This window comes from Paralichthys olivaceus, chromosome 22, assembly GCF_024713975.1.
Source record: "Paralichthys olivaceus isolate ysfri-2021 chromosome 22, ASM2471397v2, whole genome shotgun sequence".
Classification (NCBI taxonomy): domain Eukaryota; kingdom Metazoa; phylum Chordata; class Actinopteri; order Pleuronectiformes; family Paralichthyidae; genus Paralichthys; species Paralichthys olivaceus.
Window position 1 is genome coordinate 2951967 of NC_091114.1, and position 25308 is coordinate 2977274.

Genomic DNA, 25308 nt, shown 5'->3' on the forward strand with positions numbered 1-25308 from the left:
ATCCTGATTAGAAAATTTTCCCAAACTAAAGTAAGATTCCAAACATGACACCTGACACCTCAGCATGTTAGTATCTTAATTTTGAGCGTGTTAGCATGGAGAGATTAGCAAAGTACAGGCTGTCAAAGCTACAGACTCTTCATCTGTATATATGTATATATTGCTGATTTTACTGCCAGCCTTAAAAGTCCAGTAATGAGTGGTCTAAGATATACGCTCAATTGACAGTTTAGATACACCTTGCTTAAAGTAATCCTCCATTGAAGTTCTTTGTGCTTTAACTGTATTAAAGAGGTCTTGATTCATCTGTATGATCATTTTGGAGGCTGTAATTTGTTGTGCTGTTGGGTTGTATTTTGCTATACAGAGATTTGTATTGTGTTATACTGACATCTATTATTTTGTCTACCGGATTTATATTAATAAGGGCAGGGTGCAGAACAGAAGCACCTTTCTGTATAATGCAGCACAGGTCTGCAGCGCCACAAACTACATCAAAAAACAAAAACAATACACACATGTTGTATTACATTACACAATGGTTAGCATTAACACACAAATTCTACTATTTTCACTTAAAACCCCATCTGCCTCATCACAAGAGAAGGTAATCTTATTCTCAAAGAATTAGCATTTAAGTCATCTATCCAACTCAAGTGCAGTTTCCTTGTAATCCAGCATATTGTTTGTTCATAGAGGTGTGTGCTCTAAAACCTGCACTGCTCTCCACACCGTGCTGTGTCTGCAGAAATAAAGCCAGTAATTAATGTGATAGATTTTATAGGTAACTAAAACTCACATAAAAGGTCCATTATTAAGTCTGTTGCTGCAAGGCCAGGAAAGATAATCTTGTATCTTTTGATTATGTCTATACTCTCGCCCTCAGTTTTGCACAGACTGGTTGCTTAGTGACTTATACACAAAGCTGTGAGAGGTGATTTTCTATATTTGCTTTAAAAAAAAAAGATGATCTGTCGAAGCCTATTCACACCTGACGCCGTGTCACAGTGTTTGTGGTGAACCTCATCCTGTCACACCTTTACCAGACGTGCACAGCTGCTGTGTTTCGGAGAAGTGAGGCATCACTCCCGGGGCAACAAACCCCTCTGAAGCACAGATACTAAAGATGTTGTTCTAACGCATGCAGGTGTGTGCATTGACACTTCCTGCAGCATCAGGGCAGATTCAAACAAACAACAGCATCTCAGCGGCAACCGAAATCAGTGTGTGACAAGACGAAGGAACAACACCCATCAGAGTTCAGTTCTCACTTCCTTTGTGCCTCTGCAGCATGATTTCATGGTTGACTGGCAACATCAGTTCCTGTTTAAGACTTCTCTGATGATTCTTTCTGCCTTGAAATGTGTTCTTCAAGAGGAATATAATGAAAATTACTTTACTCACTTTATTTTAAAAAGCAGCTTATGGTAGTTATGTTTAGGTTGATGGAATCTTTCGACAGTCGGTGTTTACAATGGTGGATTGGTAACTGGAAGGTTGGGGAGAAATCCTAGTCTAAAACTACCGCGGACCTTTAACTGCAGGCTAACATTATTTTACTCTATCTACAATTGCCAAGTAGATAAGGGGACACATGCCAAAGTGGCAAACTTCTACCTTAATCTGGCCTTTTGAGAGTATGTGCACCAGTGTAAGAAAAATACAGTTTTGGGAAATGTTGCATATTTGCTTTCTTGCTGTGAGCGAGATGAGAAGATTAATATCAATCTCATGTCTTTGTGTTAAGGAGGGATCTCAGGTAAGGCTTTGGTGGGCCTAGCTTAGCATAAAGCAGGGGATAACCTCTTGCCATGCTTGAAAAAATAGGCAATAATGTCTGGATCTTAATGAACACATATTAGGCACATTTAGGGGACTGATATATATCAGTTTGACATGTTATCACACTTAATTTCAGAATTTGCTTCTTATTTGCGGCTGCATCCACATTTCAAGCATTGATGACTGTTTTCTATCAGCTCGGCCGTTGAATGAACTGGCTGGCAGAGAAATGCAACCACAAGGTGGATATTCTCCTGGTCTTTTCATGTGTGGCCTTGTTTTCGATCAACAAAACTTCCACAGCTCATTGATTGGTTTGTTGATCAGTGTTACATGACCGTGTATTTCAGTTTCCTAGCGACATGTTTTCGAAAAAATGTTTCTCTTTCGCTGTAGTCCTTGTTCCTCATATGTACAACAATGACAATGACTCAGTGCTTAAACTTTAGAGTAGAAAACATGGAGGGTGCGACTGGGTCACTTGGGGCTTGTACTATGAAGTGAGTTCAACATACTCAGAATACCTCTTTTATATTTCGCTTCATTTATCCTGACACTGGACATGCTGAAAGCCTGTACGACAAAGCTGGTTCTCTATTGCATCTGTCTCCACATGGGGTGTCTTATAGAGTTACCTCGTACATATGGAATTTGTGAAACAGGGAGGAGAGAGAGCAAACGATTATGAACATGTGTTGCTGATAAAAAAGGTGAAGTTACTGTATGTCAGTGCTTCTTCTGCCTAAGCAGAGAGCACAGAAGTAGATGATGAACTCAGCCCAAATGTTCATCATACTCATGGAAATACTGAACAGTGTGTGGAATCTTTTTTTTATTTTTTATTAAAAGACATCAGAGGCTTCAATTTATATTCCTCATGTTGTTCTGAGCTGCAGTGATAGAATATAAATCAAAGCATCTTTGGTGAATTAAAATGAACCTACAGTATTTGTGATGTGTTTATATATTGCGATAAACTTTCTCTTCGTTAGTTTGAAGCTGTTTTAAGACCATCACACTCATATATAAAAATAATTGCTGACATTTAATATTTTTCAGGTTACTGTTAACTCTTTTGTCCCCGTCAGGAACCTGTAGATGAATGACTCTGGTTTTCCAGTGATCTGATTGGTCAGTTATTTGGCTGGTAACAGATTTAGACCTGTTATCTCGACCTTCACCTGCACTGGAGCAGGTTAGCGGTGATTTGCGTCCATAAGAAGTGAACCCGCTTAATAAACTCAATGTTTAACCTCGATAACCCAAAAATCCTGCTTTGTAGTACAGAAGCCTTCTTGTCACTTGACTGTTAGATAATAAAGTTGAACCCTCCCAACAGCACACCACTGGGTGCCTTCAGTCCTCTTAGTGGGCAGCACACATGTTTTTTAAGGTTCTGTTCTTTCTCTTGTGCAGTGAATGTGTGTGAATTGTTAAATGTCGTTGTTTTGTTGAATCAGCGTGGGTATTTTGGAAGGCTGTAGTTTTTGGGTTTATTGTGCTGACAAATGAGATTTCTTTTTAATTTAGGTCAGGGTAAGGTTTAACCAAAATGTTCTGTTAGGATGGTTCAGGCCCATTTAGAAGCTAAAAAACTCCTATGCCGAAATATTTTCTATTGTATTTCCTAGAGAGGTAGAGGTACTTGTGAATTTTAAGAGAACTGCTTAAAAACATGATTAAAGAATTTCGCTACAGAAAATAATGCATCACTAGTATATGACTAGTGATGCATTATTGCATACAGATTTCAAATTTATTCTATATCTCTTTTACATAGCATTATACCCCTCTTGATAAATACTTCAAACATCTTTTTGCAGATTCATGCACAACTTTTTGCAGGTGACAGACTCCAAACTATAAATGTAGCAATATTCCTTTATGTGTGAAGTGTGAGGGAACCGGTAATGATACTTTGTCATGTTGTCTCCTCAGTTGCAGATTTGCCATGTTTAGCTTAAGGACTCAAAAACCTACATAATATGAATAAAACTAGAAAACCTTTATCATGAAGCTGAATACACAGCTACGCTCAGTTCCCGAAAAGTGGCCAATGTAGAAACACAAGGTTTCACCTGCAGTGATAATTGATGCTCCATGGAGACAGTGATCTCTGTTGTCAGCTGTGAATGTTCACGTACTTCACGTTCTTTTGTCACTGAACCGGAAAATATACCCTGATCCAGGGGATATCACCATGGATACTATCAAAGACACGTCCTCCATCTTGATCCTTTAAAATCCATTCTCTATGGAGGTATAAAGAGCTGCAGTGTGCAACCACACAGATAAGGAAGCAAGAAGGTCTGTCCCTCTGGTTTCTGGCTGCGGGAGGCAAAAAGCACATATTCTCCCCTGAACAAAGAAAGCTTTCAGGCTGCAGCCAGGCTACAGCAGCAACTTTTATAGCTCTAAAGCGTGACACTGTTGTTAGAAACCCTCCAGAAAGCTTAATTTGAGAGCAACTACACCCCATGCATTTACTGTATTTAATATTCAGCTGGTGATAGTTCCATCCAGCTGGTTCAGGACAATAATGATGAGCGCTGCTTCAATGGAGCCATTCACTGACTCTGGTATTCCCTGTCTTGCTATGAGTCCCAGCAGCCCGTAGGCCTGCCTGCTGAGTAAAACCTCTTCAGACAGCAGAATATATTCCAGTCTTTTCAGAATAGTCTATTCAGAATATTTTAGTCATGTGTTTATTTTGACTGCTACAACACAACACACTGGTTGCATTTAGCTGTGTTTGCTCATGAAGTCTGCTGATGGCAGAGGCCTGTTTATCAGATTTGGAGACAGACAAAGGTGAGGTCTGTGTGTTGTTGACTGTTGACATTTGGGTCTCTCTTCCGCTGGATTTGTGGTATTCCACCCATCCTGTTTTGTCAGAGAGCATGTCAAGTAAACAGTCACAGTGCTGAAGAAAAAAAATATTTTGGCACTTTTAGCCATAATTACCATGTGTTGACAATTATTGCTTCATTGCTAAAGACGGACAGGTATACAGGGGATTTTATCAATAAGTGTGTATTGTTTCAGCTAATACTGATAACTGATAGTTACCTGCTTCTCATGGCCGGTACATGACCAATACTGAAACCGATTATCTCACATTTTGTATTTAAAACAAGAACTTACTATAACCTGATCAGACACAGACCCAATGGGCACCAGTTTCACATCTGATTACTTTAACAACTTCAGGTACATTCACAGGGATTCAAAACCAACTTTTGTGTCTTAACTAATGTAACCTGTGTCATCAAAGCGACAGTGAGCAACAAACTTCATATTGCTGTGGAAACCAGTGGTGGATTAAGATTGGTCTGGCACCACCCAAAGACGATACATTTCCAAAAATGGTTTTCAAATGGTCTATCATGAATTGCTCGTGTTGTCTTCCCTATAATGAGGGAATTGTTTTTGTTGCACTCGGGGCTCAGTGTGATCCGGTCATTATTAGTTTTGAATTCATTATTGAAATGACCATTCTTACTTGATGCTACTTCACTGTAGGACACTACCTTCTTATCTTTGCAGTAACAGATTATTTGTGCACTTGAATGCAGCAGAAGCAAGTTGTGAACACAGCGGTAACATATCATCACTTTCTAAGTTGTCCAAAGTCCAGATCCTTGAGCAACATTATCATTCATCCGGAGTCCTGACTGCATCCACCCTATGAATGTCAGTTGTGGTACACACTGATAAGAAATGAGCTGAAACTCATTATAAAGCTCATTAAAGCTGAGGGGACTTGCAGATGCAGCTGATAATTCACTGTTGGTTCATCACAGTGAATGACCTTTTCACATTGTTTTCACATTATCAGTTAATACATTGTTTTTGAAAATTATCAATTACCAAGTATTGATAAGTGGTACCCAGCTGCAGTCCAATGTTTTATACTCCAGTATCAAAATGTATACCCGCAAGCCTATTGCAGACCTAAGGGGACACATATCACACAGCTAGTGCACCGATAGTCAGATACAAGTTTATATAAACCTCTCACCTAACCTGTTACAACTCTGTCGACAACTAGGGGCAACAAAATAGTCAAATGGGTGAATTCTACGCTAAAGCTTTGAGAAGCAGATCTGGTTCCACTCTTGGCCGGAATAATTATTTAGGTAGTGGTAATGTTCTACATGGTGATGGTGGAAATTGTGAAAACTATAACATCATCAAATGCCTGTGAGACAATGTCGTAGTAATATCAATTACAGACCAGCATCTATCTTAATTTAGCCAACACTAGTTATCTGATGCTACTGGTCGTACCAGACCGACCAAGGCTGTAGCAGCAGAACCTGAGTTTATGGACTTGAGAAAGGGTTTACATTATTGTTGCTTAATACGAGGAAAGATGTGTTTTTAGTTATTATATTCTCACACTTTAAGTCTCTTTTTTAAGCGTTTGTTGGTTCCATCTTCTAATATACATAGGTCACCTGCTCCTCTCTGTTTAGTCACCGTTAACTGCAGGCCTTTAGGTTTGGGACTGCTATATTGCAAAATTGGTTCTAAAGAATTATTGAAGGTGTTTATGTTGTATTTTATGACACTTTTTGGACTGAATGAATATAAGCATAAGTCAACAATCAAGATACAGGGGTTTATAGTTGTTCTTTTTGTTTGAAAGCAGTATTTCCAACATCTGATCTCCATGTCAGGGATTTGTGCGGCAGCATCTTTGTAGCATTTAATCTGAGACGACACATTTCATGCTTTTTCACTTACCACTGACAGTTGCATCGCTCTTTCCACAAATAATAACTCTCTCCCTCCCCTCCCCTTGTACTTTCTCCTATAGCTTCCAACCAGAAGCCAAAAAGATAAAAGATCATGGGTATAAACACAGGACCTCCACGTCCAAGCATACACACACTGTGTCCAGCTGCGTATCCTCTCTGCCTGCTCGTTAGAGCAAATTATATCGACACACCAAAGCCAGGCTGCCTGTCTGTTTTCCTTCTGCATCGAAAAGAGCACATTACTTTTATTCTTGGAAGTAGCAGCGCTTTAACCCCAGCTACACTGTGTAGCTTTGCAGTTGATGCTCTGAGGGAAAGAAAAAAGCTGGCTGTGTTTGTGTAATTATTCAGTATCAAGGCTGCTGATGAGTTGTTCCACTGACTTTTTTTTTGTTTTTGTGAGCATTCATGGTAGACAACAGAGCTGAACGCAGCATGTTGCAGCGTCTGCCCGTGCCCGCCCCTACAGAGGGTTTGAATCTAAAAGAGAAAACAAAGAAAAACTTACGTTAGAGTCAAATCACGTCATCACATTTCCTGGGGCACAGTCACTTAATTTTACATAAGCTATATAAAAGTAATTCTTCTTATAAAGCACTATTGCATGTGTTCTGTTCATTCAAGCGATATGGCACTACTGTGTGGACCTGAGCACTGGTCTATTTTCCAGCCCCAAAATAAGCACTGTTAATATCATTTGCGTTTCAGTTTTGTCAGTATCAGTTTTTATATTACTAATTTCCGCTGAAGAACATTTTTACAACAGCAAATACACTGTACCACGTAAATTAATCTCAAAACCCTGCATCTGATACTTGTCCAAAGAACAGCAACATCGCTCTTGTGTTCCAGGGGCTGCTCAGGCTCAGTAGCCAGACCAGAAGGTTTGCGGTTCAATCCCCGTCTCCCCCACTCCGCCCAGTGTCCCTGGGCAAGATAATAAACCCCAAATGGCCCCTGTGCCAGCAGTGTATGAATGATGTGCAGTAGAGAAAGTGCTGCACATCGATGAACTGTATGAGCAAGTGTGTGAAGAGGTGGATGGCAAAACTGTACTGTGAAGAGCTTTGAGTGGTTATCAAGACTAGAAAAGTGCTGTATCAATACAGACCATTTACCATTCTTCTGCTCATGTATGTTCAGTATCAGATAGCTGCTATTAAATAATTTATTATTTAATGAAAATTATTACTGGTTATTATTCCCATCGTAAATATTTAGAATTCAGTTGTTACTTGTCATCCTTTTATCATGAGAAATTCCAGAACCAAAATGTGATAATGAAAGTTTGAATATCCAAAAATAGTCAAATGATAGTTGTTGACATGCACAAATATATCAACAACTATCAGTATCGTCAGGTGGGAGACTGTAGATGTTAAAAGTGACCAATCAAAGCAGCGGAGACATCATAGGGAGGGTCGGAAGAGAAATGCTCCCTCACGGACACTGACACATGCGGACCTGGTTAAGAATGTAATCTGGAATAGCAGCTGCCAAGAAGCAGCAGAACATCTCTCAGTACCGAGGCCTTCATACACCACTTCTTCCTAAAACTGACAAACAGCCTTTATCAGCACTGCAGCGGTATCCTCCTCCTTTTATTCTGATTGAAGCCTCAATATGGTTCAAACAAAGAACTTGTCTAACAGTGCTGGGACCTCTCCCTGACAACACATTTAAGAGGGAGGCTCCATCTGATGGTTAAATAATAGATAAAAGAATAAAAGACATTTTTATTAAACTGGGTGAGGGAAAAAAAAGGGCATTAGCTGGTGTTACGACACCGTGCACATCTGAATGCTCACAAAGTCACCTTGAGTGAGCCTTGGCTGAATGATCACTCACAACCCTGGTGTGGTTGTCTGGTCCACCCGCTGCTCCAATAAAGCATCAAGTCACAGAGTAAATATTAAAGGAAGGCGATTTCTTACAACCTTATCTCATACCTTTGGTCATTTCAAACGATCATGATGACATTGTATTCAAATTTATGCAAAGTCATTATGTGAAATACGGTGATATTAGATTTTAGACATCTTAAAGTTCCAGAGGTCTGTATTATGAAGTAATATTCAGCTTTATTATATTATATTATTGATTCACTGAGCCTAAAAGCCACCATCCCACTAAGAGGTTCCAAAGTGGTGATTATAAACTCGATAAATGAATCCAGGTTTTCAGGTCAGCTCCGGAGCAAGTCAATTGTTCAAGATAAATTCCCTGGGGGATGTGTCTCAGTAAGAAGTCAACCACCGTCATCACACAGTTCTGACTGGCCATATTAAAAAAACAACAGAAAGTTTTTTTCCTAAGCAGCATTTCAGGTAGCATCTTATCTTGATCATCATCAGAGCTGATTTAGAATCAATGGAAATCAAAGTGTTCTCTTGGAAATAAACAATGGTAATCAAAGTGTCTCTAAGCATTACTGAGCGAATCAGTATTCCCCCTGAATCAATCACAACAATTAGTTTTCTAATTTACTTAAAGAGGAATTTCTGTGGGGGTTTTTTTAATCGGGGCTCTATGTTTAGAAATGTCTGTGTGTGTGTAAATGAATGACGCTGACAAATATTTGGAATTAGTCCAATAAATAGCCTCAGTCCACTAAAGGTGTTTTTTTTTCATCCATAAAAGGCTTTTACTGTCATTCTGGATCCTTCTGATCCTTTCTGGATAAACAAGACATCTCACTCTCCACCATGCAGCACATAGTTATCCCTTCGATCTTCGTCCATATGCTACAAGTAGGGGACGTCCACTGAAGTCAATTGCTTAATTGACATTGCCTATATCAGTGAAAGTATCAGCCATAATGGTTTCCATCAGTAAAATCCAAACTTCCAACTCTCACACTCACTCACATTTCCTGTCCTCCTGCAACATCCCAGTGAGACACCTCGTTGAGTGGGACAATGACAGACTCCTAAGTCTTAGAATAACAACTTCAGGCTTTTATTGGGGAAAAAGGACTTCTAGTGGACTTTCAATGTTGGCCCTTAAAGGGATAGTTCACCCAAAAATGACGTTATTTACACTATGGTTGAAGTCTAAATGTCCTCTGATATCCTCCTCGGAGGCGTGGTCACGTTCTCACATACACACGGAAAAACCGCACACACTCTCGTCCAAGGGCACACGAGGGGCGGGGGTTTGCATTGCATATGCTAACTTTACCAAGGGGTTTGCTAAGATTCAAGGTTTTTGCAGAGGCGGTAATCTCACTCTTTGCCAGGTTTTTGATTCAGCAATAGGAGACATTAGACTGTGATCTTTGTTTCTCCCCCATCATGACAGCTTGAAAGACAGTGACTTGCCATGAAAAGCAATCAGCTTTCTCCCTCAGATGAAAATGCTGTGTAAATACTGCCCCTAATAAGATGGAGTTGAATTTCACACACTTCTTTCTGTGGACCAGCTTCAATCGAATTAACTTTAGAGGAGTGCCACGTAAGACAGTCTTTTTATACAGCAGAGCAAATTGTCTTGAGTAAAAGGGGTGAGAAAGCTGGATTATGTTCCATTACGATTCCTTCAATGAATAATACAATAGGGCCCCCGGGACCAAATGGAGATTCGGCTCATCTTTTCAAGTCCGTCTTCCATATTTCCATTTGTGCTCAGGGATCTGCTGCTTGTGTGTTTCTGCTGCCCGGTCAGTAATTCAGCCACACACAGAGGCTGAATGAGGCCAGACATCTTCTTGCTACTGATCACTACATCTGTTACACTGTGAGGCGTTTGTCTAGAGACGTCTTGGCATTTGACAGCCATCCCTTTCATTCACAGACATGACACATGTCACTTTTTTCTCCTGCAGGCTAAAATGGAGCCAATGCATTTCTGTTTGTCAGTGACCTTTAGTAGACGTCAAACAATAATCTCTTCTCTTTATCTTTAGCAGTGTCAGCTCTCTTTCAGCAGAGCAGCAAAAAAAAAAAAGTGTGGATAAAGACAAATTCAGCTGCACGAGATAAAAAGTTGCATGAGATGAGTACCTCACAGATACAGTAGATTCAATTTGATACAATCGAAATGAATGCATTTGATATTTTCCCTCTGTTCCTCTGTTATCAACGCCCAACTCCATCAACATGAAAGTCTCCACTCCTGCTGATCCAACATTTAATTTCAGGGAGATTATGCTTTTTGCAATCAAGCTTGGCAATGTCTGAAAATGATACGGGGGGACGTCAGCTAGCAAAGAAAGAAGCAATATTTTTCAGCCTTTGTCTGACTTTGCACTTTCTTCAAAGCCGGAATTCATTAGGCAAGCGTAGTATGAGACTGAGGTATCACACATCACAGGCGTTTACTGTCACTATGCTGAGCCTGCATGGTAATGAGGAGGTCGCTGACATTTATTTATGGAGATTGCATGTGGTTGTTGATTTTCTCAGTCATGTAATCCATCAGTTAAATTCAACATGCACATAGAGCATGGGAGGTAAAACCTGGAGGGAGTCTTACTCATGTTTGTGTTTCTTTAGTTTATGTTTCCATTTCAAAGATTCAGCCAGCATCCTGTTTAGATTCACCTCTTTTCACTGATAACCCACTCAACATGGCTGCCAGCAAGAGACTGTAAAATTAATCTAAGAATAATACTTGATATTGGAGGCCGATGATCTAAAGTACCTTTTTAGGGAGCAATTCAACAATATCTTGGGAGTATTCCAGCTATTTCATATTGCAAACACCATGATAGTGGATTTTAATCCCTGATACGGGGCAAGCTTCTAAAAATGCATGACCTCTACATGTCCATGATGTAAACAGGAGCATGTTTTCATGAGGGTCTCCCTTCGACATAAATTCCCACTCTCCTGTTTATAACACAGGCTTTAAAATGTGTATAGTGGGGAAGGGTCCATTTTGTGCCCTGGCTGCTTGACAGAAGTGTTGTAATCTATCTCCAGCCCTTTGACTCTTCCACTCCAATGTAGCAATGCATTTATGCATACGATGGTATGCTTTTTATATTATGTTTTTTCAATATAAAATGGATTATATATATTGTTGCTTACAGTATGACAGTAATGTCAATGTCAACCCACCATGGTTTATGAACTGAAGTTTTCAAAGCCTTGTTCAACGTGCCATTTTAGATTTTTATAAGTGCACGCCCACCAACACCTGCCACCTCCACCCATTGGACGGTAGTAGCTATCAATCATAGGGTATCGATGGCTCAATGCATACTGTGCTTTATGGTCTATGATACTTTAAATGGGACCATCATTTACAAACTGAACATCATTCTGTGATAAAGAAGACTTGCAGCCAGAGACTATAAACTCCTTAGGAACATGTTTATTGACGTTATAAATCAAGTTAGAAGAAGAGTCATTTTCTCATCATCTCCTAACGAAATGGACTTTCTGAACCATACGTCCATTTTATATTTATTCTGTGATTGAATCAGAAACCCTGTATTAGTATTTCCAGATTCTTGTCAATACACAGCTCTTCCATTATGTCAAGCCACTCCCACCCTGACTCTGTTTATTACTTTCGCCAGGGAGGTTATGTTTTCACCCAACAATCAGGCATATTTTTGGAACTGATTACTGTAACTGTGTGCAATTTGGTGCAGCTTGATTGAAAATAAGCACTTGGCCTAGCGGAGGTATGCACTCTAGTTACACCATGATATGATCTGATGACGAAACGAGGTTGAGCAGGAACATTTGCTGCTAAATGTCGCCCCCTTTTTTCTTCATGCTGTTCTGGTGCTGGTGCTGTCACCCTGCTGGGCACGAACGAAAGATGCCCCGAGTGTAAAAGCAGTGTATGAAATGATTTGTCAATAAAAAAAACAATTGGAAATAGATGAAAAGTGTTCTGTGTGATCATGGCCTGAGACTGTAATTTTCTTTGTTCTGTCCTGCTGCTGCTGCTAAGACCCTAAATTCCATTGAGATCATTAAAGTTAAATCTTATCTCACACACCACCTTTTTCTCCTCTCTTGTCTTTTTCTTTCCCAGTGAGCTTTTAGGTCCAGACTTCACAGAGACCTACTACACAGACGATGGGCAGCCAGTGACTGTGACCAATCGCAATTACACTGTAAGTATAAAGCAACAGGTGGACGTGTGTCGGGAGTTTTATCTCTTCTCCTTGTCTTTTTCCACTGCTGCTTAACAGCACTGTTCTTCAAACCAGACCAGCCTGTCTGGCACCAACAGTCCTGTGATGATCAAATTCACTGAGTCACTGCCGTATTGTGAACATTTGCTTGGTCGTCTGGCCTGTAGCTGCAGAATGTTATGCATTACACTGCTCGCATGTGATTTGCTGGTGGAATGCATGAATAAGCAGGAGTTCCCTTTAAATCCTGTCCATTTCATCTAATTAAGAAATGCTAAAAAAAGAATTAATTTAAAAAAAAAACATAAATAGTTTTATTGAATTAATCTTCAATGAAAAGTCCATCTTTAATAATCAACTTCAACAAAAGACACAACATCCTTTATCATTGAGCTTCTACTCTTTTATTCAATTAAGCCGATTTCAGACATGCACTGAACTCCAGATCATTTTCTGAAATTATCCAGAGGATGGCTTTCTATACAGTGACTGTGGAGGTCCTGGGCAGGTCCACACCAAACAAGCTGGACTCCATCTGATGCTAACTCATTTATTTTGACTTCATTTTGTTGCCAACCTTCATCAGGCCTCAGTTCATCTTCAGCTTTAATCTGAAAAACGATGGTTTTCCTCTTCGACTCAGTGACTTGAGTGTCAGGTTGTGTCAGTAGTGAATTGTGTGTGGACGCACACTGCACCTTGTGTTATTGGTAGTGAGGCTCGTCCTGCACCTCCTCACCACCGCTGCGGCTCTGTGTCAGCTGATGTTCAGGAGCTGCTGAGGCTCTCGTGTCCTCTCTTGTCTCTATGAAGTCTCACAGTTATGGAGTTTTGTTCCTATCTTTAATCAAGAGCGTGGTCTTTCAGTTCAAGCGCATGACTTGTTGAATTTATGTTCAGAATGTGCATTGCTTTTTATCAAAACCCTGCCCTTGCACTAAAATAGCTCCTCTTTGCACTTAAATTTGCTGTGCTCCTGCTCAAACTGTGTGCTTGCACTCAGATATATTGTTGCTTGCACGGATTACTCCAGCTTCAGCCCTTCTCCGCACTGGAGCTGCTTTCTCTCAGCTGGTGAATCATCTGCTCTTGGATTTCTCCTGTGCGCTTGGATTTTTTTGTGTTACAACCCTGTCAAAAGTCCCCAACCAATGTATTTTATATTTATATTATATTTTAAAACCGAATTCTTTTTCAAAGCATAGCAGTGTTTAGATTTAATGAATTACTGCTGTCTCCTCAGCCACCACGGGTTTCCATTCATTTCAGTATGGTACTAAATCTAGCCTGGAGGCTGAAGATATAAAATGTATATGTACAGTATGCATGTGGTTTTGGATTTCATGTGGGACTTATTTCATTTCATGAACGACTTGTATCACATCAATAAGAAGACTGCACAGTAGGATTCACATTTCAAATATTTGAGATTTTATATCATACCAGTTGCACCACTCGCCCGATGTCAGTTGATGTCAAAGAATAAATGGAATTGAAAATAGATGTCTGTAAAAGTGTTGGGTGTTTTAAAAGAGAGAGAGAAGGCTTTCACTTTGTTCAAGCCAGTTTCACACCCATGAATTCATCACTTCATTCATCCAAAGAAAATAGGAATATGCTGTTGCCTTTTAGTTGTGGTAAGTTTTATGTTCACATTGAGTCATTGCAAAATCATTCCTGCTGTAGGCTAAACACAAAGTAATAAGTCTAGACTACAGATTGAAATCCAACATTGCAAAATGCTATTTACACTTTTATTTCAGTCCAAGCAGTGCTGTGGAATCTGCTGAGACAGCCAATCCCCATAAAAGAACAGGAATCTTAGTAAAAGGAAATGTCATATAAGGAGTAGGCTGGGGCAACATAATATGCTGCTAACCATAGCGCTGGCAATGAGCCACTCATTTGATGGTAATAGAAGCTGTATGAAAGACAAAAGTGTTGCTAGGGCCGCAAACAGCTATGCACGCGTTACACAAACATGCACACGCAAACAATATGTAGTCAAGCACAATAACAGAAACAAATCACACAAGAGGTGATAGATTTGATCAATAGTACATATTTGTCCACTCTAGGCCTGCATGCAAACATAAAGAGTAATATTCTATATCACTCAAATCACTATTTTATTCAGGCATAAAATGTGAAAGCACAGATTCTCTTCACACATGCACAAATCTCATTCAAACAGAAATGTTTGCCTGTGGTGAAACCAGTCAGACACTAATCCCTGCATGCATAATACACACACCACGCTGTTACTGCTGACCTATGGGTATGCTCAATATCATCTACAGGGCCTCACTGAGTAAGCTCCAGTCCAGGGGTTCCCAGACTTTTCAGCACCCAGACCCAAAAACGAAGGTGCCAGACTTGATACCCCAATTATCTCCAGAGGTAGTCAAATCTCACAAAGGATATTGATTTGAGTTAGTGCGCAGAAAAACAACCTACATGCATGTTTCCTTTGGTTTTGTAAAATTACCTGCAGCAACTGACTGCCGTGTCTCAAGCACAGCTTTGCTCTTTTTTCTGTTTCTTGTTATTTATTCTGCTTTATTACTTTTTTTATTTTATATATTCTATTTCATTTTTTATATTTCCAGAGGAATTCCGCACCCCTAATTTGAGAACCAGTGCTGCAATCCAGTGCCTCAGTGGAAGATTTTGAAGATTTATTGCATATGTGGCATTTAGCATTGTGTTGGGTTTACGGTGCAGGTAACATTGTAAAATCAGTCTGTGTCCCAGTAATTATAAATATGTAATTTGTAATTAGAAACAAGCAATCCTGTAAGTTAGCAGCAGGTCGCAGTTAACATCATTAAACATCAGGAGCTTTACAGTACCAACACACAGAGGGGCTGCTGCTCTATAACTGCAAACTTCAAAGTTTGAAGATGCAGATTAAAAACTTAAAATTCAATGTTGAAAGCTGACTAAATTGAATCTGATAAAAAAAATGGAGTTTAAAACATCTGAGGCACAACAATAAGGATTTGAAATGCCTTATTTAATCAATCAGTGTTTATCTTTTTGTAATTGGAGGGTTTTCTTTCTCCTCAGTTAATGTGGGTATTTTTCTGAAAACCTGTATAATGTAGGGTTTAAAACAAAACTTCATTTTGAAAATCCACTTACAATACAGTCATCTGTAATTCTTGAAGATAATTATCACGGTACAAAGAAAAGCCATCATCCTGCAGTCAAACAAGGTAAACGCTACAGATTGTGTCCGCTGCTTGTCTCTGAGGACACGAGTTTGATTCAATCTTTAAAGACACCGATTATCAGGCTGTTTGCAGACGCCTCAGATCTCTGGAGCTTTTGATGATTAGAGGTGGTTTAACACACTGACTGGCCCTGTGATCAACTTAGCTGCTAAGTGCTACATCACAGGAACAAATCACCTCTTCATCAATCGGCAGACTTTTTAACCGGTTGTGAACATGTCTGCTTTGTTAAGTGACTCTAAACTTTTTCAAACAAATTGAAGCTGAAGTTGAAAATGATGCTGAGTTTAGTTTCAAATCTGCTCCAACGTCTTGTTTAGAGGTCGTGAATTTGGGAATGTGCCGTCACTCATGACGCACCACTTAGAAACAGGATGGGTAGGTTAGAATCAGTCGTGTCCTAATTTGTGTACATTTTGTCTAAGGTATCTCTGATAGCATTGATGATACTAGCATCCAATAGCAGGCAGTGAAGCTGGATAGGTGATAACATAATGTCCACTGTTGTTTAATCAGAGACTCCAACAGCACACCACTCATTACTGTTGAATGTGAATGTAGTTCTACTGGGCTTTTATGGGTTTTGTTCATTTTTCACACAAAACTAATTAGATTGTGGCACATTTACAGAAAGCATTTCTAATTTGAACCTTTACACTTGGCTGAGAAAGGGTTTTTTGTTTCGCAAATCAGAGACAAGTGGCTGCTGAAATCACGATCTGGAACAATTACTGATTGGTCAGTGAGGTGGGCCAACTCGGGCGACATCACGCCTGCTTTCAAGGACTACACGAGAATTCTGATGCTAAAAAAAACAAAAAACTGTGGATTGGCTAGAAAATGTGTTCATACAATTTTAGTTCATGATAATATGACACATTTACTAAAAAACATGATGACATACCAAACATTCTATAGCCTAAAGCACTTTAACCTATAAATTCTCCGGTGTTTTTATGAACACATATGTCATCATACGGTCAAATGGAGATAAAACACTGGATTTCATCACCTGAAAACAGTTGCTCTGAGGCTGTAAGTGACTTTTTAGAGAAAAACAATTCTCCTGTCCTTGCATGACCTCACTCCTCACGGCCCCATGCATACCATTCCCTCTCTCCTTTACAAGCACACACACGCAGATAAACACAGCACACACAAAAACACACACAGCACACACACGAACAACACACAAATACTGGTTTAATTCCTGAACTGTAACTGCTCTGTGACTTTGATTGTATGTCTTTTATGTTTATCTGTATGTGTATTTCCACTGCCACTGTCACCTTGTTTTGTTACGTCACCTTATTTCACTAATAATAATTTAAAGGTACAGTGTGTAGAATTTAGTGACATCAAGTGGTGAAGTTGCATGCACCCTCACCCTCCTCTTCCAAACATGAAAGAGAACCTGTGGCAGCCTTCAGTTGTCATAAAAACTCAAAAGGTGTTTAGTTTGTCCAGTTTGGGCTACTATAAAAAACATGGCGGCCTCCATAGGGAGGATCCACTTCTGGTGTACATATGAAGTACTTAAATATAAAAGAACCATTCTAGGGTACAGAAAACAACAATTCGTACAATTTAGATGAAACACACTTGTGAAAACCTCACTGTAGGATTATTTAATATTCCATATCTTTAATTATTAAACACTTATGGGGCTTTCACTTAAATCTGATCACTTACTGCTTGAATACATGTTGGTAGCACTCACAAGAAGCCATATGTACACCATGTATGTTTAAATGTACTTGTTACTATAGGTATAACCTTTTCCTGCTTTTGTAAAAGTTTAAAAAACATAACTTCACCTTGTGCTGCACCTTCACCTATTTCTGTGGTTACATCTCATGCAGCGGACACAAATGTAAAATCAGAATACCCACTCACTCAACAGTCAGTCACTGTGTAACGTTCTCAAACACGATGAGACGAGTTTAGGGGCCGACCTTAAGGACGAATCTTTGCTGAACAATGTTCATGGCTGTAATGCTGGGTCTCAGATAAGAGCATCAAGTTGTCTGGATTTACGAGGGGCTTAATGGAGACATGTCGAACAAAGATGGATTCAAATTTTAACAGCTCCAGCAGCTTCTGGAGCATTTATGCAAAAACATTTCACAAGACAATAACGATTTCCTCATGTGCTGAGCAGTTTTAATGGAGCACAGGCAATGATACTTTCAGTCACGTGGATAGGTGTTTCTATTTCATTCTGCTGCCATTGGCTGTGCCTGTGTTTATTGGGTACGCAACATTACACACACACTTTACTGGTCATACCTAAATACAAAGTTGTGTTAGAACAAACCTGTGAAGATTCTCAGTCATCCCGGTCAAAGTATCTTCAGAAATTGTATTAGCGTTTGTCGGCCATTTGACTTGTGTTTCTTGAAGACGTTTCACCCCTCATCCTAGATGCTTCTTCTTTAACAGAGGAGGTGGTAAAGACACCAACTCTCAGCCACCTACACTGCTGTCCTAACTTCTCTCTCCAGACAGCTCGACACCCGATCACAGCCCACCTCCAGTAAACTTAAGCTGCTTTGAGACATGCACCGAACTCCGGAGATTCTACTTTTTCTGGAGGAGGTGCACGTGTGAATGCAAATGTCAGAGCGAGAGCCTCTGGAATATCAGCTGACTTTCTCTGCCTGGCCCACGAGTATAAAGCCTGCGGGAGTCTGGGAGAAGCTGATTTGAGAAAACAGCGGTGCATCCTGGGGATTTTTAACCAGAATGCATCACACTAGGTGGGCGTTGCGGAGAGCCACAGAATGTCAAATGTACCTAATGCATGTGAATGAATGTGGAGGGTGAAGCTCTTGAGGGGACCAAAGAAGGGAGGGGTGTACTTGTTGTGGTCTTGGGTACAAATTCCAACAGTCATTCCCCAGAATTGCTTACTATACCTTTAAGATAAGAATTGTGTTGTATGTTAACTAATTCTAAGGTGACAGTATTGATGGGAATTATGGCTTCTTCTTCTTCTTCTTCTGTTTTGTTTGGACTGCAACAGCAGGGCCACCCCTATAGTGCCATAAACACAAATGTATGCCCCAGACTGACGGGGTCACTGTGTACACATTCCTCCCCACACAGTCATCCTGGCCCATGAGATAAGTCTGATGCTGAATGTATTTCCCAGTCTGGCCCTTCTTAAAGGGGAGTCAGGGGGCAGGGGGCACTACAGTAAAAACAACAGCTCGATTAAGATGTTGAAAAGAAACTGATTCTTTGCAAGTATCACTCGACAAACAGAACATTTTGGTCTATTATCCGAAAGCTGCATTGATGAAACATCTCAGTGTTCTGTTTACACTTGACTAATTACAGTTGTAGTGTAAGAGACTCCACAGATGAACTTTTGTGTTGTCTTTACACTCAAACTTGTGATGAGATGGTGTAGTTGCTGTCTCTAAACGACCGGGAACACATCTTGTCCATTTCTGTATTACAATTTTTTTTCTGTGATCAGCTTATAGCAGCCCACACAGTATATCAGTGTGCCTCTAAATCCAGCAGTTCCCGTGTCTTTATGACTTCTGCTGATCAAAAACACACACAGTTGCACCAACAAACTTTGTACTCATTCATTTCAGGGGAGTTTATCCTGCCGATCCACAACGGGGCGGGGTTTTCAAAGAGCTCTGGAATCATGGTTTCTCATTTAGTACTTTGTAGCTTATTTACATTCATAAAAGAGCCAGTGACACCCAAGCTTAATTAAAATAATAAAGTCTTACAAGAATCATCTGGTCATCTACTGTATGTTTTTCTTTTAATTCGGCACTGCTGTGGATGTAAAGTGGGCATGACTCACACAAAGCATACGTGATGGGTCGAGCTCCGATGAGAATGAAACAAAGGGCTGAACACAATGCAGGGAGACGGGGGGGCAGAGATGTCAGCGGAAAGAAAGATCGGTTTTCTGAAACACGTGCCTGTGTTGCAACACTTGCTTGAATCTGAGATCAGTTTGCATGATGCAAACATTCTTGGGTTGATCTCTTGCTTCCAGGGAGATTCATAGAGCCTGACCGTCTCACCTCACATGCCTTGTCCAGATTATAGAGGATAAAATTAGGTTTTGCTCTGATGTTTCGGTTGAAGCAGAACATGTTTCCTCTCCTTTCATCATAGTACGAACATATATTAGCGCTGAAGTGGCTATCAAAAGTTCACTTGTATCTTATTATAGAAACACTTCATTTAGAATGTGTTATATTAGCAGGTTATGGTCAGTGTATATTAAAGAGGCAAAGTGAGGATCTTTCAATACCTTTCAGTTGACTTTGTTCTGAATTCTTAGAGACTGAAAAGTGCCTTTCATTCATTTTCTCTGTAATTGTATCCAGTGCTGTCCAAGTACCAAAGGTAGCTACTTTATCAAACATGCTTCAGTAGACTTTTATCCCACAAAGGTTAAAGACATTGGTTCCAATTCTCTTCTAATCCAGCTAATTCCCATTTCATTTTTTTTTAAACCTTTGGCATTCGGCTAAATTTCTCTGCAGACACTGGGTGGAGACAATCTATTTCAAGGGCTGGCTGAATAGAATCGTTGAAAGTGAAATAGCTGCCTTCTTATACTACTAATCCCTTCCATTTGGTTCTGGCCTAGAACTGGTTTGGATTTTGCTCTGCCTTCTCACTCCCGAAAAGCCAACTTTTTTTGTGTACTGGTCAATGGACCTGCAGGGTAATGAGTAAGTGAGTTCTTGGATGTTGAATTCAGTTCTACAGAGAATGGGAGGATGCACTCTTTCTCTTTTAAAAATGAAACAACAGCATTCTTGCTGACACCTTTCCAAACAATAATTGTCTTTTCAGTATAGTGTACCCTTTGCAGCCACACACAGACAGAACCAGTTGTGTCATTTTCCTGTTTACCATCTATGTTGTCTAGTCAGTCGAATTGTTTTTATATTGCTATCTTGACGCAGTGGAAAACAATAGTGCTTTTGAACAATGAAAACCTGGTCTGAAGTCAGTGGTGCAGAATTTCATATTTATTTTAATTTTTAAGGAGAATTATCAAGATAAATAATAAGCACAGAAATGATCTGCTCATGTGCAAAGTAAAACCATTTCATCTGCAGAGAAGAGTTCTTTCTGGCCATGGCACATGGCACTCTGAGTGCTTTGTTCCACATCACACCCAAAACACACCCATGATTTATTAAAGACTTTTTCAAACGTGAAATTCTAGAAGACTTTTTCTGGAGTTTTTCAGCAGCAGGAGATTCTCCAGTCAGATGTTTTCGGAACAAACAAATCTCCCTCTCATGTGAGGGGGGGCAGAACGTACATATTCATTCTGCCACAGAGATCACATGTTTTTGTTTACAGCAAATAGACGCCACTCGGCCTTTATCACCAAAAGCTCTAGAATCTCTCAGCGTCTTCTTTGCCAGCTTCTGTTTGTGTGTCACATCTTTTTCATTCTGAGATGATTTTTTTTTTCACGGTGAATCCTTTGGATAATCGCTTACAGTTTTTCTCACATGGGCTAACTTGGACATTAGCCAGAGTTTTTTTTAGGGTTGGCAGGAGAAACAGCAGCTGACTTGTACATTTGCATTCCCACATTCAGCCCCTCCGGATAATTTCAGGGGATTAATTCACTTGTTCCATGTGCTTTAGAACATGAGTTTAGATTGTTAAACAAGAGCCCCAAAAGCTTACACCCTCCTGAGTGAAACGAACTCCTACAAATAGATAGATATATCTACTCTGGTCATGCAGTAGAACTACACATGACCAGGGTTTTTTCAGTAGGCTCTTACAGATGGCAGTTTATTCCCCACACACCTGAAACATGCTCTATCGGGACAATCCCTTGGGCCGTGTCCACATCACATCCTGTACATGTAACGAGATTAACCGTCGGGAGCTGGCGGGGAGCGCGCTCACTGACAGTTGATTTGTATGTTGGCTCAAACAGAGCACTCACTTCTCCTGCTGCTGCTGTTCAAATGAAAGAGCTCATTTCACGCTCTGATGAGCTGACAGAGACTTTTGAATTGTCAGAAATCGACATGCAGGCATCATTTAAACCTCATGGTGACAAATCCCTTTTCAGCTGTAACAGGCAGCCTTTGGGCTCAATGGGTGAGCTGCTTTTAGAATTCATGAAAGGTGTGATACCTTTGCACAAGGTACTATTGAGGCTGTTCATTTCTTATGTCTATTTTTATAAAAGTTATGATTTTGCGGCGAGCAGACAGAGTGGTGGTCTTGGAAAAATAACTCTTCTACCTCTCGTTTACTCATCTTTTTTCCCCATGAAAGTGAACTCCTTGTATCTCACAGTTCAGTTTGTGCCTCAGTTTTGTGCTCTCAGCTCAGTTTTTTTACAAATCCAGGTGCTGTTTTTGTTGCACATAGTGAAGACCGCTTACTGGCCTTAATTCACATTGTAAAATAATGACATTTAAATGTCACAATCCTCCATCGTTGTTACAACAGATTTTAACCTTTATATTCACAAATACATCCATGAAGACAAATAGATTATATCCATAATTAACTTTAATAAACCACTGAAGCCGGCAGAGCATTTCCATTCCTTCTCAGGTTTACATAGTTGAGCAGTGGATCATTCCTGGTTAAGTACAGCCTGTTAATGCTGAAATGTGTTTATGGGCGTAGGACTGACATACTGTAATTGACACATTGTTGATGACGGTGTCACATTTTTCTTAAAGATCAATGTATATTATTTTTTGTATTTTCTCTAACATACCCAGCTGCGGCTGTGGCTGAGGGGTAGAGCGATCGTCCTCCAACCAGAAGGTCAGCAGCTCAATCCCCAGTCTTCCCCATCTGCATGCCGAAGTGTCCTTGGGCAAGATACTGAACCCCGAATAGCCCCTATAGAATAAAAGTCTAATAGTGAATGAATATATGTGTGAATGGATAAATGGCAAACTGTACTGTAAAGCACTTTGAGTGGTCATCAAAACTTGAAAAGTGCTATATAAATACAAACCATTTACCATTTGAGCAATTTCTGCTCACAATCTTGGACCAATCCATAAGATCGAACCCTTATATCCTAATTGAGATCATATCATATCCAGGTAATGATGCACATTGTCCTGTTCTCAGCTTTGTACAGGGAGGCCAGGTCTTTGCAGATAAGTTGCACCAGCAGCTGTTATCTTCCATCACTGAGTCTGGGATTTACTTTTAGCACTCGGCTGCACTTTAGCGACTCATTTCCTCTCTTTGAGTTTGACCTCATTCTTTCAAAGGTGGTAAAATAGGTTAATGAGGTTTTGATTTTGGTGTATGGACCAGTCTTCATCAGAATCACAAACAGCTTTCTAGTCCATGTGACTTTCATACTAAACCACATCCGTAAGACAGAAGTAGTCGCTCGCTTAAGTAAAAGCTCTCGGTCTTGTCAGAGTCACTCATGTTCAGAATCACTTTGTTCTTCATCACTTTCACTCTCCTTCATGTTTGTTAGGGTTGACTTCATTCAAATTCCCAGTTTGTCAGAAATTACTATCATTAAGTGATTTGTGACACAAATAAATAAACAATTGAGCCTTTTATTAAACAATAGATGTTTTAAATATAGTTAGACTAGATGTAATCATAGCCCTGCCCAGCACTCTGTAGCTGGGTCTCAATTCAGGGGCCCTCTCCTTTGGAGGCTGTACTCTAAGATCAGTTGCTCCACTAGACTGTCCCATTTCGAAGACCACTGCATATGCGTCCCTCCATCCCCAGGAAAAGAGGGCTTGGTGGGGCCAGTAAATCCTACTTGGGGAAACCCATCCCAGAGTTCATTGTGCTTTGGTGACAAACCGTTTCTCTGAACATTAAACTTTCTCATTGCGTTCAACTGGAGCTCTCTAGCTAGGTGAGAGCGTTAAGGCCGGGACAGGTTGGTGGCGCCGAACACAGGAATCCTCTGTAGACCTGATCTTCTCATTTTGGTTCAGCCTTTATGGTCTACGTGTCCCACGAAGACTGCATCCATCGTTTGCCAAGCGAATATATCAGGGCAGCGTAGGGCTCTCGACAATAACAAGACTCCAACAGTGACTCATTGCAGCTTTGACTCCTCGTGTCCATCACACTCAAGCTTCCTGCCATCTTCTTGATTGGTCTTGAAATGCTTTTGTTTCAGGTTTGATGATTTCTTGTCACATTTTCATCAGGATCCTCCAGCCATCATTCGAACACCAATATGCTTTTCATATATTTATTAATCCCCCATCCTCATCCATGTACAGTGGGCAGTGACTTTTACAAGCAGCTGTACTCTACCCTATTTGACTCGCAAATTATTTTTTGTTGGTTGCATGAACATTATTATCATGGCTGTATTGATGATTGATGTCGATTCTTTCTCTTTCAGTATCACTGCTTCTACCACGGTCATGTAAGAGGACATCCAGAGTCTTGGGTTGCTGTCAGCACATGCTCAGGAGTCAGGTACAGTCAACAGTTCCAAGTTCACTTCTTTTACTCTGACACTGTTTTTATTCTTCTGCGCTGGGGACAGCTGTGGCTTTGATGCATCATGTGGTCAAGTCATCTCTCTGTCCGTCCATTCATAAATACATGTCCCTCTGATTCTTGTGAATGTTATATCCAAGAAACTTTCTTCGAAATAATTTTTATGTCCATTATTTGTTATCAATCAATCAAATTTTATTTGTATAGCCCATATTCACAAATTGTCTCATTGAGCTTGGTGCGAGGTGCAACGTCCTCTGTTCTTAACCCTCAACAAGAGTAAGGAAAAACTACCAAATAACACTTCCCAATATGAACAAAAGTGCAAGAGATGCAGTGTATAACCAAGAACATCGGCAAAACAAGAGTATTTGCAACAATGACGAGAAGAAACAGTTTGTAACATAATGGAAAGTAAATGAATGGATGAGTTATCGTCAGTAATGGTAGAGTATCTGAGTAAACATATTGTGTATCAAGCAGTCTTGTTGAAAATAATAGTCCACGATCAGCTGCCACCATGATCATGACCAGTGTTAGACCTCAGCGATCATATTTTTGGCCATAACTCCAAAAACGTAGTTATTATGATAAAAGAATTTCTTCTCTACACATATTATATGAGTCTGGACAGACTTGGACGTAAACTGCAACTGTACTGGTTGCTGGAAGTGTTGATTGCCGAGGTGGTTATTCTCTTTTATTTTCCAGTTTTGTTAGAACTGCTCTGATTTGACTCAGACAACTTACAGCAGCTTACTAACTGGATTTCGTTCATTAAGGTCATTCACATTGTTTCACTGTTATTGTGGCTAAACCCTACTAATGTGGATGGTCCTGTGTATGAATGGAAAACATTTGAGTGGAAAGGATCATACGCAATATGCTTTATATATCTGTCCCAACACTTGTGATTTGCTGTTGCATAACAATGGAAACAAGGGTTTTG

The 25308-nt window shown here is 40.0% G+C and overlaps 1 protein-coding gene across 1 annotated transcript in view; it reads left to right on the forward strand.

Annotated features, from left to right (window-relative positions):
- adam19a (ADAM metallopeptidase domain 19a) overlaps positions 1-25308 on the forward strand; it is a 195635-nt gene that overhangs the window by 103701 nt on the left and 66626 nt on the right. The window contains exons 4-5 of the mRNA XM_020100203.2: positions 12537-12618; positions 24259-24335. Of these exons, the coding sequence (XP_019955762.1) occupies positions 12537-12618; positions 24259-24335 (159 nt within the window). The remainder of the gene's footprint in view (positions 1-12536; positions 12619-24258; positions 24336-25308) is intronic.